The 19,779-nt window shown below is 36.1% G+C and overlaps 1 protein-coding gene across 3 annotated transcripts in view; it reads left to right on the plus strand.

Annotated features, from left to right (window-relative positions):
• LOC150082125 (uncharacterized) overlaps positions 1 to 19,779 on the plus strand; it is a 645,531-nt gene that overhangs the window by 47,160 nt on the left and 578,592 nt on the right. For 2 of the 3 annotated variants that reach the window (XM_090379113.1, XM_090379114.1), the window contains exon 2: positions 9,600 to 9,722. In XM_090379113.1, coding sequence (XP_090235239.1) covers positions 9,606 to 9,722 — 117 coding nt within the window. In that variant the 5' untranslated portion in view covers positions 9,600 to 9,605. Of the gene's footprint in view, positions 1 to 9,599; positions 9,723 to 10,859; positions 10,986 to 19,779 lie in introns of those variants that run through there. The other variant, XM_090379115.1, reaches the window with a different exon arrangement.

Consider the following 19,779-nt stretch of genomic DNA (forward strand, 5'->3'; position numbering starts at 1 on the left):
AGAAAAGTAGGATGCTAGTAGGTCAGCTTTATCTTTGGCTGAATGGCAATAGAACAATCTGGTTTTGGTAGAGGTGGGAATAGAGACGAGCAAAAGTTGTGGCCAGCAGTTTTGGCAAGAGACCAGAATGTTCAACTACTATTTGGATAAGAAGCAAATTTTCTACTCTTAGCTTGTTTGAAATCTATTTTTGACTGATTAATAACTGCTTTACAATTGTTTTGAGATTAGGTGTAGGCAGAAAATGAACCTGGAGATTTGGATACAAGCCGATTGCAATATGCAACATTCTTATCTTGAACAGCCTTAGCATGTTTATTGGAAAACCAAGGTTTAGATAAAGGACAAGATTTTTAGATGGGGTATGGAATAAAGGATTTCATCCCTACAAGAATAATTTCACTGACACGACTGAGCAAATGTTGATGTCAGAAGATTTGAAACAATAATCCAACAAGGAAAAGAAGGAAAGAAATCTGAAACATCATCACATTTCATATAATGCCAAACAACACAAGGTTGAGAATGGCAACGAGAGAAAGACTCCATTAGAGAAGACTATCACTGAGTTGTGATATGAAGTTCCCAGCAGACCACTCACCTCAGCCCTGTACTTAGAAGGGTTGTCTCTGAGAAAAAGATCAAGCATGTTGGCTGTGTAATTAGGATTATCTGGTTTTCTGGTAGGTAAATAAACAATCTGTGTGGGGTCATTAGTAATTTCAATAGCCTCAGCAACCAGCCAGGTCTGTGTGACTAGAAAACAAAGCCAGAAAACAGAAACTGGAGTTGTGAACATTAAAATCGCCAAGGAAAATTTGTTCACTGTTCTGAAAGTTGGACTGGAGAAAGTCAAATTTCAGTGAGTTCCAAGTGATTATTGGAGTTGGGAGAATGGTAGAGGCAACAGATGAATTTGACAGAGTTGGGGTAGAGAGATTTTTAGCCAGAGAAGATTGAAAAGAGGATATTCCAAATTACTAAGCCTCTGAGCCGTGCAGACAGTCTGCAAGAGTAGCTCATGGTGTCTTGTCAGTATACAGGAATTTTTCTAACAGGGAAAAGGTGATTATCCCCTTGTATAAGGCAATGGTCAGGCCACACCTTGAGTAATGTATACAGGTCTGGAGGCCTCATTTTAGGAAGGATGTAGAGCTGCTGGAATGAGTACAGAGAAGGCCAACAAGATTAGTGAATAGAACAAAGGGTTGCTCTTACAAAGAAAGGCCTAAGTTTTGCAAATTGCTGTGTCTGGAGACTAGGCACCTGCAAGGTGATCTGATTGAAGTGTATAAGGCCTTGAATGGTTTGAGTATGCTTAATGCTGATGGGATTCTTCCTCTTGCCCAGATTAATCGCCTGAGGGGACTTAAATTCAAATTGAGGAGAGACAGTTGTAGAATAGATGTGCAGAAATTTGCCTTTAGCCAGCGGGTAGTTGATTGCTGGAACAAACTTCCATCTGTTGTTGCAGAAGTTGACAGCTTAAATAAATTCACCCTGACCATTGCCTTATACAAGGTGATAATCACCTTCTTATCCCTGCTCGCAAAATTCCTATATATCATTGACAAGACCCCATGACCTACTCTGGCCACCTGTCTGCACTGCTCAGAAAACTTCATATCTGACTGCACAATTATCCCCAGGTCTCTTTCCTTCTTCACTACCCTGAGTGTAATACCACAGTTGATACATTTCTCTGGGGTTACTGCTACCCATATGCAGGCGCCTCCGTAGCCAGGTGGGAAGGAGCAGCAGTGCATAGCACACGCTTCTTGATTAGACCGGGGTTCGAGCCCGTCACCACCAAATACGGATGATGCGGAAAGGTCAGGGAATGACCACCGCATATCCCGGAGCAATATGGCCTAAGCTGCTAATGCTCCTAAAAACCAAACAACAACAACAACAGCTACCCATATGCAGTACTTTGCATTTGCTAATGTTAAACTTCAATTGCCACTTCTCAGCCCATCTACCCAACTTTTCCAGATTTTTTTTTTTTTTTTATGAGAACCCCAAACACGAGAGGTATTATAACCTATAGTACTTAGTACCGTGCTTGGGTTGGAGGTTGAGAAAACGAAAGAAGATAGTTGTTGATATTGGACTTGAACTTCTGTAGATTGTAATTTTCAGGAAATACGTATGAAGGAAGGTTGTTCCAGAAAACGGCAGTTGAATGAATAAATGAGGAAGATGAAAAGTTGGTTCTGTGGGTTTGAAGTTGGACAGTAAATGGATGTTGGCTGGTGGCGGCACGTGTTCGGACTGTTTTGAAAGAGAGAGCGGGAATTATAGAAGCCAATTCAGAAGAACAGTGCCCATGGAAGTATCTGTAGAAGAGGCATGCAGCAGAAACAGTGCGTCTATGAGAAAGCGAGTGGAGAGACTCTGTTAGAGGTGAATCATTAATTAACCTAACTGCCCTCTTCTGAATGGAATCAAGAAGCCTGAGAGAGGTTTTGGGGGCACCACCCCAGATGTGGGAACAATATTCCATGGCAGGGCGGATTTGCGATTTATACAGAGTGAGCAGCTGTTTGGGAGAAAAGTAACGCCGAGAGCGAAAGAGAAAACCAAGTTTTTTAGATGCAGAGGAAGCAATATTTGTAATGTACTTGTGCCAAGAGAGATTAGAAGTCAGGGTAATCCCCAAAAGAGATATATCATTTTGCCTAGAAATCGGAGTGTCACTAAAGATAAGCATAGGAGCAGAAGAATCCTTTTTGCGAGATATAAGACAAGATTGAGTTTTAGAAGGTTTGAAATCAACTAAGTTGTCTTTGCCCCACTGGAGAATTACCTGAAGATCGGCATTTAAGGAATTGGCAGCAGATTTTCGAGAGCTTGAAGCTGATTGAGCTGGACAAGGTTTCTCAAAATGGAAAGTTGAATGCAATGCGCTATCATCGGCAAAACTATGGATAGGATTTCCAGTCAATGGAAGAAGGTCATTGATATACAAGAGGAAAAGAGTGGGGGAAAGAACTGAACCTTGGGGGACACCGGCATTAGTGGAGAAGTTAGAAGACAGAGAGCCATCTACCATCACCCTCAGTGAGCGATCAGAGAGAAAACTGGATAACCAATTACTAAAAACAGTTGGCAAACCATAAGATGGAAGCTTGTTTAGAAGACCTTTATGCCAAACACGATCAAAAGCCTTTGAGATGTCAAGAGCAACTACTTGTGTTTCACCGAACCTTTCCATTGAATTAGTCCATAAATGGGTAACATAAGCCAGAATATCACCAGTGGATCGGCACTGACGGAATCCATACTGGCGATCGTTGATCAGACGGAAGGTTTCTAGGTAGTTTAAGTGCTGGCAGTTAATTGATTTCTCCATTACTTTAGAAAGAGTAGAAGTAATTGCAATGGGACGATAATTGGATGGGAGGGATTTGTCACCCTTTTTAGGAACTGGCTGGATATGAGCAAATTTCCAAACAGAAGGAAAAACACCTTTGGAATAAGAAAGTGAAAAAAGGCGGCAAAGAATAGGAGTAAGTTCAGGAGCACAGGTTTTGAGAACAAGTGGAGAAATACCATCGGGACCTGGAGCTTTCTTAGCATCAAGATTCGTCAAAATCCTTCTGATATCCTTTTGACGGAAGACCACAGGAGGCATTGAATGGAGCGTGTTAGGAATGGTGGGAGGTGTTTTACCAAGATCATTAATACATGAGCTCGAAGAAAAATGGGATGCTAGCAGGTCAGCTTTATCCTTGGCTGAAGTGACAACAGAACCATCTGGTTTGGACAGAGGTGGGAGCAGAGATGGGCAAAAGTTGCGGCCAATAGCTTTGGCAAGAGACCAGAATGCTCGGCTACCATTAGGGCAAGAAGCAAGTTTTCTACTCTTAGCCTGTTCAAACTCTAGTTTGGACTGATTAATAACTGCTTTACAATTGTTGCGAGCTTTGGTGTAGGCAGAAAATGAAACTGAAGAATTAGAAACAAGCCAATTACGATATGCAACGTTCTTCTCTTGGACAGCCTTAGCACATTTATTGGAAAACCAAGGTTTAGATAAAGGACGAGATTTTAAAGTGGAGTGTGGGATAAAGGATTCCATTCCTGCAAGAATAATTTCACTGACACGATCTGAGCAAACGTTGACATCAGAAGTTTTGAAACAGTAATCAGACCAAGGAAAAGAAGAAAAGAAGTCTTGCAGGTCATCCCATTTTGCATTCTTGTAATGCCAAACAATACGAGGTTGGGAATAGCCATGAGATAAAGGTTCCATTGGAGAAGAGACGATCACCAAGTTGTGATCTGAAGTGCCTAAAGGACCTCTCACTTCAACCTTGTACTTAGAAGGGTTGTTTGTGAGAAAAAGATCAAGCGTATTGGCTGTATGATTAGGATTGTCCGGTATTCTTGTAGGTAAATGAACAATCTGTGCTAGGTCATTAATAATTGCAAAAGCCTCAGCATCTCGACCTGCTGGGTCGGTGTGACTAGAAAACGGAAGCCAGCTGGGGTTGTGAACGTTAAAATCACCAAGGAAAATTACCTCATTGTTAGGAAAGTTGGACTGGAGAAAGTCAAGTTGCAAAGAGAGGAAGTCAAAGAGCTCCAAGTGATCAGTGGAGTTGGGAGAACGGTAGAGACAACAAATGAATTTTACACAATGAGGTAGAGAGAGTTTAAGCCAGAGAAGATCAAAGAGAGGAGATTCCAAATTGCCAAGTCTCTGACAGGGAATATCAGAACGGACATATGTACAAGTACCACCTTTGAGGCGAAAGGAATCAATCATACAGCAAATAATTTGGACATCTGAGATGAGCAGTAGTTGAATCAACTGATAACTGAGATTCAGTCAGAAAAAGTACATGGGGTTTGGAAGACTGCAAGTGGAAATGGACATCGTTGAGATTAGAATTGAGACCACGTATATTTGTGAAATGAATTAGGAAGTCCTTGGGAGGTTTAGATCTTTAGATCCTGTTATATCAGCATACTATCATTACTGTTATTAACAACCCTGCCAACCTTTGTACCATCTGCAAACTTTGACATTAAGCTTGATATACCTTCATCAATATCATTGATAAATATACAAAACAACAATGTGCCCAAAACCAAACCCTGAGGGACACCACTAATAACATTAGTCTACGTAGAGCAGTACCCATTGATCACTCTTTGCCTTCTCCCACTCAACCATCCTTTTATCCATTGTAGCAACTTGCCCTTAATGCCATACTGCTCCAATTTGTACAGTAGTCTTCCATGTGCAACAGTATCAAAAGCTTTCCTGAAATCCAAGTATATGATATCAAAATTATTATCTTTTACATCCAGTTCATTTGTGACCACATCATAATATCCAGTCAAATTGGTCACACAAGACTTCCTCTTGACAAACCCATGCTGTGTTTGAATTATTACTGCTGTCTTGTCTAGATGATCCTGCAATGCTTCTTTAACCAGTGACTCCATTATTTTCCCTGGAACAGAAGTCAAACTAACAGATCTGTAATTACTTGTCAGCCTTTGCCTCCCTTTGTGAATTGGAGATACATTTGCACATCTCCAGTCCTTGGGGACTTTTCCGAGTCCAAGGATCCTCTCATAATTATGGCTAAGGGTTTGCTTACTTTCTTTGCTGCCTCCTTTAATATAACTGGATAGTATACTGAGAGGAGAAGAAATACCGAAAGAAATGATAACAGGATATATTACATCAATTTATAAGAAGGGCAATTGGAAAAGCTATTCAAATTACAGAGGAATATGCGTCCTGAACCCGCTGTTAAAGATCCTTGGAAAATGGATCAGGAACCATTTAGAAGCCCGAATCGAGGTATCAGAAGAACAAAGTGGTTTTTCAGCTCAACGACAGATCCTTGAAAAATGCCAATCAAAAGGAAAAAAAATATTTATGATTTTCATTGACCTTGAAAAGGCATATGACAGTGTTCCAAGAAAACTCTTATGGGAAGCACTGAAAGAGGCAAATATTGATGGACAACTGATTAACATTATTAAGGCAATTTACAGAATAATAGATGCAGAATTAAAGTGGGATCAGCTTTGTCACCTGAATTCCACACTTCAAAAGGCTTATTACAAGGTTGTTGCATGTCGCCAACACTTTTCAAAATTTATATTGACATCTGCCTAAGATCCTGGTAAAAAAAAATGTAATAAAATGGGATTGCCGATTAATAAGAACACCTATATTCACAATTTACTTTTTGCAGATGATCAGGTGGTGATAGCACAAGACTTTGAAGATGCAAAGTATGCATGTCGTCAGTTGTTTGAGGAATATAAACAATGGGGTCTAAAAATCAATTTTAGCAAGACTGAAATGTTGTCTTCAGGGCCAGGACACGTTCTAAATATTGCAGGTTTTAAAATCAAACAAGTCAATAAATTCAAATATCTGGGATCAATCTTACAAAGTGATGGGTCACCCCAAGCAGAGATCAATAAGAGAATTACAGACGGCAGAAAGGCTATCGGCATGTTAAACTCTGTTCTGTGGAGCAAAAATATCCTAAATAAAACAGAAACATATTTCAAACGATTGTACAAAGTCTTCTATTGTATGGGTGGAAACCTGGACATTGAATAGGTGAGCGGAAAACAAATTGCTCTCCACAGAAATGGATTTTTGGAGACGCTCAGCAGGAACTTCTAGAAGAGACAGAAAACAGAATGAAGACATTAGGGAAAAAATGGAAGTGAGAAATACTATTATTGACACCATCAAAGAAAAGCATCTAACATGGTATGGACATGTAAAACGGATGCAAGAAAACAGATATCCAAAGGCTATCCTGGAATGGATACCTCCTGGAAGAAGGAGAAGAGGAAGACCTAGGAGGACATGGATGGATGGAGTACGGGAGTGCATGACAGCCCGAGGCTTAACCGACCAAGACACCTTGAACCGCACTTTATGGCGGAAAAAAATTCCTGACAAGAAATAACTTGTAGGCTGAGGAAACCCATTGTAAATGGAAACACTCCTCTTGAAGAAGAAGAAGATCCCATCCACCCCAGGTGCTTTTCTTATGTTTAATTTCAACAATTTCTCCTCCACTTTGTTCTCAGTTATTGCACAATCATTTAACTCCCTGTTAGAGTTTGATAAACATCTGGCCCTCTCCTCCTTGAAAAACTCCTCATGTGTGAATGTAGATGCAAAATACTCATTTAGTTTGGCAGCTATCTGAGAATGATCATCTACAGTCAAACCATTGATATCAAATGGACCAATCTGATTCATCCCCTTTCTTTTTGAGTTCATATAAGTAAAGAAGTCTTTACTGTTTTTCTTTGCATCCTTTGCCAAGAATTTTTGATAATTTGCTTTTGTTTGCCTAACCTTCTTTGTGACTTGATTACAGATCTCCAGGTTGTATCAAATGCCTTCTTTATGTTAAGGCATATCATTAAAAGATGTTCATTATGAAGGAAAGCATTTCAAATATTAGTTTCTGCTTTGATCAAGAGGTTCAGAGTTGATCTGGCTTTCCAAAAACCATAGTGATGGATACTTAAGTTTTGGGTATCCAAAAATCAAGATAGTCTGTTGCTAATCATTTTTTCAAGTGTTTTTCTTATGCAGCTTGTTAGGACAATTGGATGATAATGATTTGGATTCATATGGTTTTTTCTGGTTTGGGGAAGCAAGGACAATGGCATTGTCCCAAGCAGTTGGACCGCAGTTATCTGTATAGATTCTGTTGTACAGAAATAGAAGAATGTGTATGAATATTTCTTACCAAATTTTGGAATCATTTGATGGCGTGGACCTGCAGCATTTTGTCAATCTATCCCGAACAACTCACCTGCAGCGAATGGCTGATTGTCAAAATGTCGAGTAGGAATAAAATTGAGTTTATATTAAAATTATATTAATTGAGTTTTAATAAAATTTTTCAATTAGGGATTTAGACTTTTGCAAAGGTTGCAGATATGAAGATGTAGCTGATGACTGTGCAAAGGTTTCACTTAGTGCATTTGCAATTTTGTCTGTATTTGTTAATTCTCAATTGTATCTTTGTATTATTTGAGTTGATGTGGCTAAGGATTGACCATTAAGTTTTATTTTATTCTATATCATATGGTCATCTGTATTTTTATTGACTACAGGAGTTGAAGCACATCCAAGATTATTTTTTTCTTTTTTAATGGGCTTTTGCTCCAGCTTTTTTTGTAATTAGCATTATATTTGCCTTGGATGTCTTAACCAGCACTTCAAATGCATCAAATTTATTTACTATACTTCTAGCATTGGTGTACATGTAAGTATACATGCACCTGTTCTTACTCTTAGTTACTCTAACACAGCCCATGTATTTACTTGTTTGATCTGGGGATTTGCAATTCCTGAAATCCCCAGCCACTGGCTTTGCAGGCTGCTGCTCATTCCAATAGAAGCAGTGCAAGAATCATTTCCACCTCTGCCTTTGGCTACTGTTAATCTATTAGTCCGTGAATCCCTCCAACCTAACAAGTAACAATAAAAATATACAGTTCTGTGCATGTGTGTGTGTGTGTGTGTGTGTGTGTGTGTATATATATATATATATATATTAAATACCTTCATGTAACTGTAGTGTAAAATCATATTCATATTTCGATGGTTGCCTATTTGAAGTGTCTGCATGATACAAAAGCATCTGCCATCTCACACAGCTCATTATTATTAGCTACATGGTGCAAAGAAGCCTGAGGCTTATGCTGCACCAGCCAAAAAAAAATTTCTCAGTTACCTGAGAGAGAGAGAGAGAGAGAGAGAGAGAGAGAGAGACAAAAGTAAAAGGGAATCACCAAGAAAGAGAAGAATGATGATATCCAGCTCAGGACTCTGGGTGTGCCAAGCTCATACTCACCAGATGTGAGCCCCTGGGGATATATGAATGAACATCAGATGACAGCAGTCTGGTGCTGTGCCTATTAATCTATGAAGGCTGGGACCTGGACTGTCATTTCTCATGGAGTTTAATGTTAATCTTGAAAATGGCATCCTTTAGCTGCAGTGCTTGAAATTAAAAATTTTTGGCACAGTTTTGTAAGACAGTTTAGCATATGATCAATTTTGGCATATTCTTCGGTTATATCATTGTTTTTTGGTTCACTCTGGTATACATTGTTTCCGGGAATATGCATGGCCCTTTATATATTTTCACAGGAAAAATCTGCAGGGCTAAATCTGGTAACCTGGGCTGCCACTCAATAGGTCCATTCTATCCATTCCATTTCGTTGATAATTTTTTTCATATAGTAAATTTGTGATGTTGAGGGAATAATGTGCTGAAGCCATCTTGCATGAAAAAGATGCATTTCCTTTTAATTTTAGGATAAGAAAAATCTATAATATTGCTGTCTGAAGTAATATTTCTGTAGACAAAAATGCCAAATAGCAACACCTATTACCATTGATAAACCTATATTAAATTTTCTAAATATCTAAGAAACAATTATGTGGATAAAGTATATACACATAATTTCATTTTTATTTTTATTTATGGATATGAGTATACTTTATCCTCCATGTATGTTTTTATCATTTGTAGGAATAGCTTTTGTTAATATTTGAAATTTCTGAGTTTTGTTTATAGGATAGTATGGCTTCAGGTGGCCAAAATATTCCACCAAGAGGTATACGTCCACCAAGCAATCAAGTTAATCAGCATGGTGACGATTTTGATGAAAACCATTGGATGCTACTTCCAAACAATTTGGTAAGCTTTTTACTACTACCATTTTTTTTATTTATAAATGCTCTCATTAATAACTGATCTCGAGGAATTAATATCATTAGAATTTCCTCATATAAAATCAGTTTTATGTTTATAACATATCCATGTTTTATGTATGAATTTTTTTTTTACTAAAAATACAGTAGTTGATGGTGAACATTATAATCAGTAGCGTTCATTGTCATGACTCAATAAATATATATATAAAAATTTTTATACTTGGCACATTGAATATGAAAATGTTTATTATTTTACTTTATATTATTCACATTATTTGTTTTGTCAAAAAATAATTATAACTTATTCATAGAAACTTTGTCTGTTTATGTCACTTACCCAGTAAAGTGGGTTTGATTACAGGGAATGTTTATAAAGAACACATTCCAAGTTAACTTGATATACTGATTTGTTATACTGTACATATTTTTACATTACCCTATATCGTTGTCAAGCTCCTGGCTGTGGCGGGCACATTATTGTATCTTTACTGTACAATAAAGATTTCTTCCTTGATTTGCCTAAAACAGGGATGACCTCACTAATTAATATTGTTGATCTTTGTAATTACAATGTAAATAACTTTTTTTTTGTTTTACTTAATTTTTTTACTTCCTGTAATTCTTTTTTTTTTTTTTTTTTTTTTAAAAAGATTCATACATTCTCTCTCAAATAATTTGTAATATTGACTTTTGCATTCATTTCATCTGATGAAAAATACATATATTAACAGAAATTGTTGCCTAAAAGAATGAACGTTTGTTTTTGCCAAAATTTTTTTTCTGTTGTTTTTGATAGGTAACAAACTAAATTTTTAGATTTGTATTTGGATAACTTATAAAGAAATTGATATTTAAGAGTTTTGTGTTGGTACTATTAATTTAACTACAGATTTGAGATCACCAATATTTTGATTAATTGAAGCAGTATATTTAGCATTTTGCTGTATATACAAACAAATGTTTTTGATTAAATCATAAAATGATAGGCATATCAGTAATGTTGGTATTTATTCTGAATTACATGAAGAGAGTGAGTAAGTGAGTCTATTTATAGTATTTGAAAGAGGCCAGGAAAAGTAGTGACTTGGCAGCAACAAGTTTAGGAAGTGTTGCACATTTAACTTATGTTGGGGTTGATGCACAAGGCATAGGTGATTGTTTGCAATTTTAATAGGCTATGCAAACAGTGATATCCTTGGAGTGTGTTTTATATCATACAAACTGTCTTTTTCTTCCTTCTTGATAGGTAAGTTTATTCTGGCCAAAGAAAGTCATTTTTAATTTTTTTCAAAAAATAAAGTACTTAAGTTCCTAGTAAAGCAGTTATTGATAGGGAATTAAATTGGAAATATTAAATTTTTATGATTGTGTTTTACTTTAAATTTAATATTTTTCCTTTTGTGATTATTTTTTGAGTCAGGTGAGATGAGGCATAATATAAATTACTAGCAGATCAAATACAGAAAAGAAGAGTTTTTATTTATTTCTGTAGTTATATTTTTCTTCATCAGATTGCAAATTTACTGAGGAAATCAAATCAGTTTTTATATGTAGGTAGTGTTCATTCATTAATAAACCAACATCCAGTCATTTTCATATCATATATTTCAGCATGTTGGTAGTGATTTAATTTACTCTGTGTATGTGTGTAACATTGTTAAAATGCAGTTTTGTTTTTTAACATTAATTAATTTAATAAAATGACTGCAAACAGATAATATAATAAGTAGTTAAAATTTCAAAGCAGAAGTTATCAATAATACTGTATTTTATTCATGCACAAATTCATATTGAAACATTTCTTTATGATATAGCATGTGCATTTAATACAAGATGTGTGAAAGCTGGTATTTAGTGAACAGGTTTGATGTGTGCAAAAAAAGACAGTGATGCATAATTTATTAACAAAAAAAAAAAAAAAAAACCAGAGAAACTTGATTAAAGTTAACTATAAAGTTATAGTTTGTATTGTTTTATTAGTGTATTAGTATTTTATTGGTTTATTAATTTGTTTGTTGTTTTATAAACATGAATTTCAATAGAAAAATGCCAACATTGATGATTTCTTATTACATTTTTTGTTTTTATAATTAGAATGTTTTAAGTCAACACAATATAATATTTTGCTGAAAATATTTAAAAATTAGCTTACAAGGTTTCCCTTTCTGTATCTCACCCACATAAGATAGCCCCTGGAGCCCTCTGCATGTGACCAAATCAACTGGTCCCATTATATGAAATAGGGAAGTAAAGGTTCATTGTATTAACTTCTTTAGCCAGTGAGTTTTTAATTACAGGAATTGTGAGATTAACTACTCATGGATGATTGAGCACTAGAAAAACTTTCTTACTCCCATATTGAGAACGAAAAAGAGTTGTTTTTTTTTTTTTTTTTTTTTTTTTTTTTGTCTCCTGGCTCTTGGTATTAGGCTGACATGATGCATTCCCTGAACACTAAACTTTTAGAGCTCTTACAAATGTTGATTTCAGTATTTAATGCAAGCACTTTTATTCTAGTTATATGTGAAGCTGTGTTTTTGTGACTCAGAATTTTAAATGCCTTATCACTTACAGCAGAACAAACTTTATCTTAATCATGAGTTTCTCAGGTATTGTACTACTTTCAAAGAGCATTGGTAAGAGATTATATTTGGCATGGACAAGTCCAAAAGAGGAAGCCATAGCAGTGTCTCATTTTTATAATAAATGGCTGATATTTATCCTTTGGTGATGCCATTTGTGTGAAAATAGTGCAGTGCAGTACCAGGGAAACTCATTATGAAAGCAAAGCTTATTTTGTTGTGAGAAGATGACTGCATTAACTAGACAGGATTTAAATCAGATTTAATTTAAACAGTGTAAATCCTTCTGGTCATGGAAAAACACATGAAAGGACACGACCTTCCTCCCAATTTCAATAATGTTAAAGTGCATTAGCATTTTCTTTCTTTTTTTTTTTTTTTTAAGTCCTAACTTCATATAGCTAATTCAAAAAACATCTCATTTCATAATGATGAAGTATGCTGAGTGGCCACTTCATTAGGTACACTTGTCATGAAATGGTGCACTCCTTTAATAACAGTAGCATGTGTATGGCATATAAAGCGAGTAGGTAAATACATAGAGATGCTGTATATGTGCAATTCACTGTGAGAATGAACAAGGATAAAACTTGAAGTGACTTTTAACATGGCATGATAGCCAATGCTAGTCATGCCAGTATGAGTATATTGGAAACTGCAACTTGCTTGGATTTTCACATATGACTGTCTTTAGTATATCAAGAGGGTTCAATAACCAAATGGCATCTTGCCAACAGCAGTCCTTGTTATACATAGGGCCAACAGAGGCTGACAAAAAGACTTATACAGAGTATTGGAAAGGTTATGGTCAATCAAATAACTTTAGTACAACAATGGCAACCAAAGAGAGATTTCAGAATGCTCAACTCGTCATACCTTGTCTTGTATGGGGTATTGCAGCTGATGTCTGAACCTGTTCCACTTCTGACAGCAAGTACAAGAAAGTATGCTTACAGTAGGCTAAGGAATTCCAACACTGGACAGTGTAGGGTTGGAAAAATTTCACCCGGTCTGCTGAATCCTGTTCCTGCTGTTTCATGCTAATGAGAGAACTAGAATATGGCAAAAACAGCACAAGTCCATGGAATGCTAGGAACACCCAACATTGCAAGCTGGTAGTGATAGTGTAATGGGGAGTGTTTTCATAGTGCACGTTGGGCCCCTTGATAGCAGTGGAGCAACATTTGAATGCTACAGTTTATCTGAAAATTGTTTCTAACGAAGCACATCTCTTTGTGGTTTCAGTGTATCCATCTTCAACTAGATTCTTCTAACAGCATAATGCAACATGTCAGATGGACAGAATGTGAAGAATTAAGGAATATACCTGAAACCAGTTCTGCTCAATTCTGGCCATGTAACATGGTATGTTCAGCTTACTGCAGTGGCTCTCTCAGTTACCAGATGTCAATAGATGCATAAGCACATATGGAATGAGGTGGAATGAGCTCTTCAGAGTCAAGACAGCCTAGCATTAATGCTGCATGCCTTGAACACCTTATTGAGTCCATGCTATGACAAATGTAGGCATTTTGAGGACTAAAGGGAAACCTTGCTATTACTTAATAAAGTGACCACTCAGTGTAAAATAAATAACATACAAAACAACACCCAGGTATTTTTTCTCTTTCACACGGATGCTGGTTCATCCATATGTACATTTTTACAATGCCAGTCACTTGCATATGTGATGCATATGACAGTGAGCTTAGCTCTTTTTGTGTAATGTCTCTCCTCCTACTAGACAAATGGAACAGTCTTGGCATCTCTCTAGTTAACAGATAAGCAGCGCTCTCACAACCTGAGAGATCAATGAGAGAATTTTTTTTTTGGGTTCTTTCATGTATTAGCTTGTTCTTTTAAAAATAGATGCAAGTCTTATAGAAAATTTTGCTGAAAAAAAAAAAAAAAATGTGATTATATTCTCCATAGTATGGAGTGAATTTTTCCCCTTATGGTGTAATTTCAGGATGTATTACAAAACGACTATATTACTATATATTTTACTTTTGTGATTGGATATGATGGAAATAACTGATGAACTGAATAGAAGTGAAGGATTTCTGATTGTTATCAGTGATATTTTGAAGAAAATTCCTATTCTGAACTGAATTCAGATAACTTTATTCTTGGAGTACTAAATTTCCATTTATATTCTGTGTGGATACTATGGCTAGAGGACTTTGCAACTTCATTGGGAACTTTACTGTTACTCTATTATATTTTGCTGGTAACAGTTGAATCGTGTTTTGATTTGGGCTTTGTAAGCAAGACCATCTTCATATGCTATAAAATTCACAAAGAATTTTTATTTCATTTAGTTTGAGTTTTATTGCAGACTCAAGATACATTGTGTTCAAATTACTTTGAAACCATATTCAGTGTTCATTTTATGTGTAGAAGCTGCAATCAGAACTTTAGTTTTAATTAGAAATATCGGCTAATGTTCTGTGATATTGAAAAGTTTGTTCTACTAAGGCTGTTGAAAATTATCTTGTTTTTCATTGTTAGTATTAGTATGTGATGGCCCAGCCAAAAAAAAAAAAAACCCTTCATTTTTCCCATGCCTTCCAAATAATTTTTCCAAACTATCCTTAAACTTACACTGGTTATCCATTTCCACAACACTAGGTGGAAGATTATTCCAACCATTGATTACCCTTTGGCTGGATGTAAGTTTCTGCGCATCTAATCTGCAACTGTAACTGAAAAAAGGAAAAGATACCATCAGCATTTAGCTTACTTAAGACTTTTAAGCCTTATACAAGGGGGATTCAAAAAAGATTTCTATTCACGTAGAAGTAGTTGTGATAAAAAAAGTTTTTTTTTTTTTTTTTTGTTTGATACCTTGAAATCTCTATAGCAACAATACAAATTTTGGTTTTGATCTGACAATTTTTTTTTTTATCTTTTCAGCACTGAATGAAGTGAGGTGTCACAATGGATAAAGTGGAATACAGATCAATGATTCGGTTCCTCTTTCTGTAAGGGAAAACACCCAAAACAATCCATGAAGAAATGGTCACTGTTTATGGAAAAGACTTCTCAGGTACAGTGTTGTTGCACATTGGTATAAACAATTCAAGTGTGGGAGAACCTCAGTGCATGATTAAGAAGTCCAAGGAAGCCCAGCAACTGCTGTAACAGAAGAGTGTTGCAAAAATTGAGGAATTAATCCTGGAAGATTGCTGTATTAGTGTCAAAGAACTAGCTGCAGTGCTCCAAATTACTGTAGAGTCTGTGGGGAACATCATCCAACAACAGTTGCAAATGAGTAAAGTGGTGTAGGAACTTATCTAGTAACACTAGAGGGGTTCCTACACCTCTGATCCCTTACCAAAAGAAGGGAAGGGCAAAATGTGTACATGAAATGTTGTTGATGTGCAAGAAAAAGCAAGAGGAGTTTTTTACAGCTAGTTACCATGGATGAAACTTGGATTCATCACTGTGATTCTAAAACTAAATAAAGGGTGCAACTAAGTGCTGGCAAGGTGATGCTATCAGTTTTTTTGGGATCAGCATGGTGTTATACTAACAGATTACCTTCACAAGGGCTGTACTGTGATGATGAAGTATAAACTTCCTCATAAAGTTACCTGCTGTTTTAAAAGAAAAAAGATGGGGAAAGCTGTCAAAAGGTGTGCGTCTGCTCTACAATAACACCCCTCCACATTCCTCACATGCTGCATCCTGCTTATGCTCCCAACCTTGCACCCTTCAATTTCTTTCTTGCCCCGAAGCACTTTCTTTGTGTAAAACACTTTGCTGCTGATGAGGTGATTTCTGCTGCCGAGTCATGGTTTGAAGGACAGTCAGAGGACTTCTACAAAACTGGCCTGTGGAAGTGTATTGAGAAGTGGCAAAAATGTGTCATTTGTCTGGTGACTATGTTGAAAAAGTGTAATACATGGTGTTTGTTTCAACCTTCTATCTTCTTGGTGAATACAAATCTTTTTGAACCCCCCCCCACCATGCTCAAGGTCACTATGCAGATGCTTAGTTTCCAGAGACTGCAACTTACAGAAATCCAATCTTCCCTGTTAAGAATACCCTTTTATTCCCCCTACTAATCAATCCTGTTGCTCTTCTCTGCACCCTTTCCACCAGATCTATGTCCTTCGTGAAATGAGGTTTCCAAACTTATTGCAGTATTTCAGATGCGACCTAAACATTGCCTTGTACAATGGGATGATAACCTCTTTGTCCCCACTGGCAAAGTTCCTGTATCATTGATAGAATACTGCAGTGGTCTCCAAACTTTTTTGGTCGTGCACCCTTTTTTTACTTAAAATTACTAGTCCTCACCCCGTAATAAAAAATTAAATATATAAGTTTAATATATATTTTTTATTTATGAATTATTTACATGGAAGGCATTATATCTAAAATCACATATAATTTTAAAAGATCACAAGTAAAAAAATACAAAATAAAATTAAATTGAAGTTCAAACTGATATGAAATCATTAATGTAACAAGTGTAGTAAATGTAATGTAATGCTACTTGTTTTATTTATAAATAATTTACATGGTATGCATTATATCTAGAATCACATATATAAAATCACACATAATTTGAAAATATCACAATATAATTCGACAATAAAACAAAACAAAATTGAAATTAAAGTGCAAAGTGGTATAAAGCAAATCAACAGCACTTTTTAGTGGGAACAATGTGCTTAAATATATTTTTAATTATTGCCGTATATCTTGCAATCAAACAAAGCCGTATACTGAAGTATTAAAGAAAACATTTATAATTTTTATTTTCAAATACATTTCGAAAAACTAAAGTTTTCATAATTAATAAATATTGATTTATTGCGGATTATCTCGCGCACCCAACTTTGGAGACCACTGGAATACTGTATGCCAGCAGTTCTCAAAGTGTGGTCTGCAGACCCCTGGTGGTCTCCAAGATGCTTTCAGGGGTCTGTGAGGTTAAAACTATTTTCATAATAAGACTTTGCAGTCCTCAATAATTTTTAAGAGTGTAAAGGGGTCTTGAGACCAAAAAGTTTGAGAACCACTGTAAGCTGTTTTAACAGTCTGTTTACATTATTCAGAAAATTTCATTTCAGGCTGTATAATTACTCCTAGGTCTTTTTCCTTATCAATTGTTTTGAGTTTATATTAGTATTAATAAATGATGCAAGGAAAAAACAAGATAGCTAACACAGCATCAGCCAAAAAAAAAAAAAAACTCACCTTTCCACATCTTTCTGACCCCTCTAATAATTTGCCTAATTCCCTGCTTAATCTTATTCAAACTACCCACTAGTGGAACAAAATTCCATATCACCAGATGGAATTTTGTTTCACTGGAAACCTACTGGCTAATGCTAATTTCCTTACACCTATCCTGTAACCAACCTCCCTCAATTTAAATTTGTCCCCTCCTTTGTGTTTCTGTGGAAGGGTGCTATTAGCATTTAGCTTACTCAATCCATTCAAGGTCTTTAATGCCTAAATCATATCTCTTTGTAGGTGCCTAGTTTCTAGATGCTGCAAATTGCAAAACTGAAGCCTCTCTTGGTTAGAGTACACTTTTAATCCCCTTGCTAATCTCAATTTCCTTCTTTGCACCTGTTCAAACACGTTGAACGGGTGCAAATGGTCAAGATTCCTGACCAGTGTTTGGTGCTTAAAATGTAATCTAATTGTTGCCTTTATACAATGGTATAATCCCCCTCCTTATCCCTCCAGGCAGAATTCCTATATATTATTGACAAACCCCCCATGTGCTGTCTTGGAAGCCTGTCTTCACCGTTCAGAGTTTGTTGCCACCCAAAAGGTATTCTCTTCCAGGATTACTGCTACCCAAATGTAGTACCTTGCATTTATCACTATTAAACTTGAAATGCCTTATCAATAACATTAATAAACATTAAAAACAGTACCAGCTCTTGTGGAACTCCACTCATCATATTAGCCCATGACAAGCAATGGCCATTTATAACCACTGTTTGTCTCCTACCACTTAACCATCCCTTTAGCCTTAGTAGTAACTTGCCCCTAATACAACATTTCTCCAATTTATACAGCAGTCATATATGTGGTACAGTCTCCAAGGCTTTGCTGAAATCCAAAAGTATACATTATCAAAATTATTCTTTGCATTCAGTTCCATTGTGACAACCTCGTAGTAGCCAATCACATTAGCCCATGTCAAGGCAAGCAATGGCCATTTATAACCACTGTTTGTTTCCTACTACCTAACTACCCCTTTATCAGCATTAGTAATTTGCCTTTAATACAACATTGCTCCAATTTATACAGCACTTGTACTTGTAGTACAATGTCAAAGGCTCTGCTGAAAAGTATACAATGTCAAAATTATTCTTTGCATCCAAGTTCCATTGTGACAACCTCGTAGTCACAATCGAACTACCAATCAGAATGGTGAGACATGATCTCCCTTTAACAAACCCATGCTGTGTTTGCCTTATGGTTATATTCCTGTCAAGATGACCTTGCATTATGTAACTAGTGAGTCCATTATATTCCTTGGCACAGAGGTTAAACTTACAAGTCTGTGGTTGCCCACTTCACCCTTTGAGCCACCCTTGTGAATAGGAGATACATTTTCACTCTCCAATCAGCAGGTATTTCTCCTAAATCTAAGGATGGTCTACATCTTTGCCTACATCTTTTACAGCTTATTTTAATACAGTTGGATAGATTTTTATCAACCTGTTTTGTTTACTTTTAGCTGTAGCAATTTATTTTCCATTTTACTTTGTTATTATAAATTTGTTTAACTCCCGGTCATTAGATAGACTTCTGACTCAGTTTCCTAAAAATTCTTACAGTCTGAATGTTGATGCAAAAGATTCATTCAGTTTATCAGCAGTCTGTAAAGGACCATCCATAGTTATACTATTCATATCCAGCAGAGCAATGTGATTCATCCCTTTTCTTCCACTGTTAACATATACAAAATTCCTTGCTGCTTTTCTTTATACTCTTGTCCAAGGAACTCACATAATCAGCTTTAGCATATCTCACCCCCCATCCTGAGTAACTTGGTTTGCTCACTAGTTTATACTTTTTGTAAGATTCTTATCCCTTTTAATAACACTGATCTACATAGATTTTTCATGTTTCCAAAATTTCTGGGCATACTTCTACTGCTAATTCAAAAAAAAAATCCAAACCATCTTTATCTATCACATGCAGATTTTTTACAAACAGTAAGAATTGTTTTCTTAGATGCACATTCCATGTATATTGGCATTAGCATTAGTAGAGGCATATGATACAAGAAAGCAAGCTTATGCAGCATGAGCCAAAAAAAAAAAAAAAAAAACTCCCATTTCATCCCTCCATTCATTCTAAATACCTGTCCAGCTCAGTCTTAAATTTATTTAGGCTATCAACCTCCACCACAAGGGATGGAAGTCTGTTCCACCAACCAACCACCCGCTGGCTAAAGGCAAATTTCCGCACGTCTAT

The sequence above is a fragment of the Mastigoproctus giganteus genome, chromosome 8 (assembly GCF_048544385.1).
Source record: "Mastigoproctus giganteus isolate SK-2022 chromosome 8, ASM4854438v1, whole genome shotgun sequence".
NCBI classification, from domain to species: domain Eukaryota; kingdom Metazoa; phylum Arthropoda; class Arachnida; order Uropygi; family Thelyphonidae; genus Mastigoproctus; species Mastigoproctus giganteus.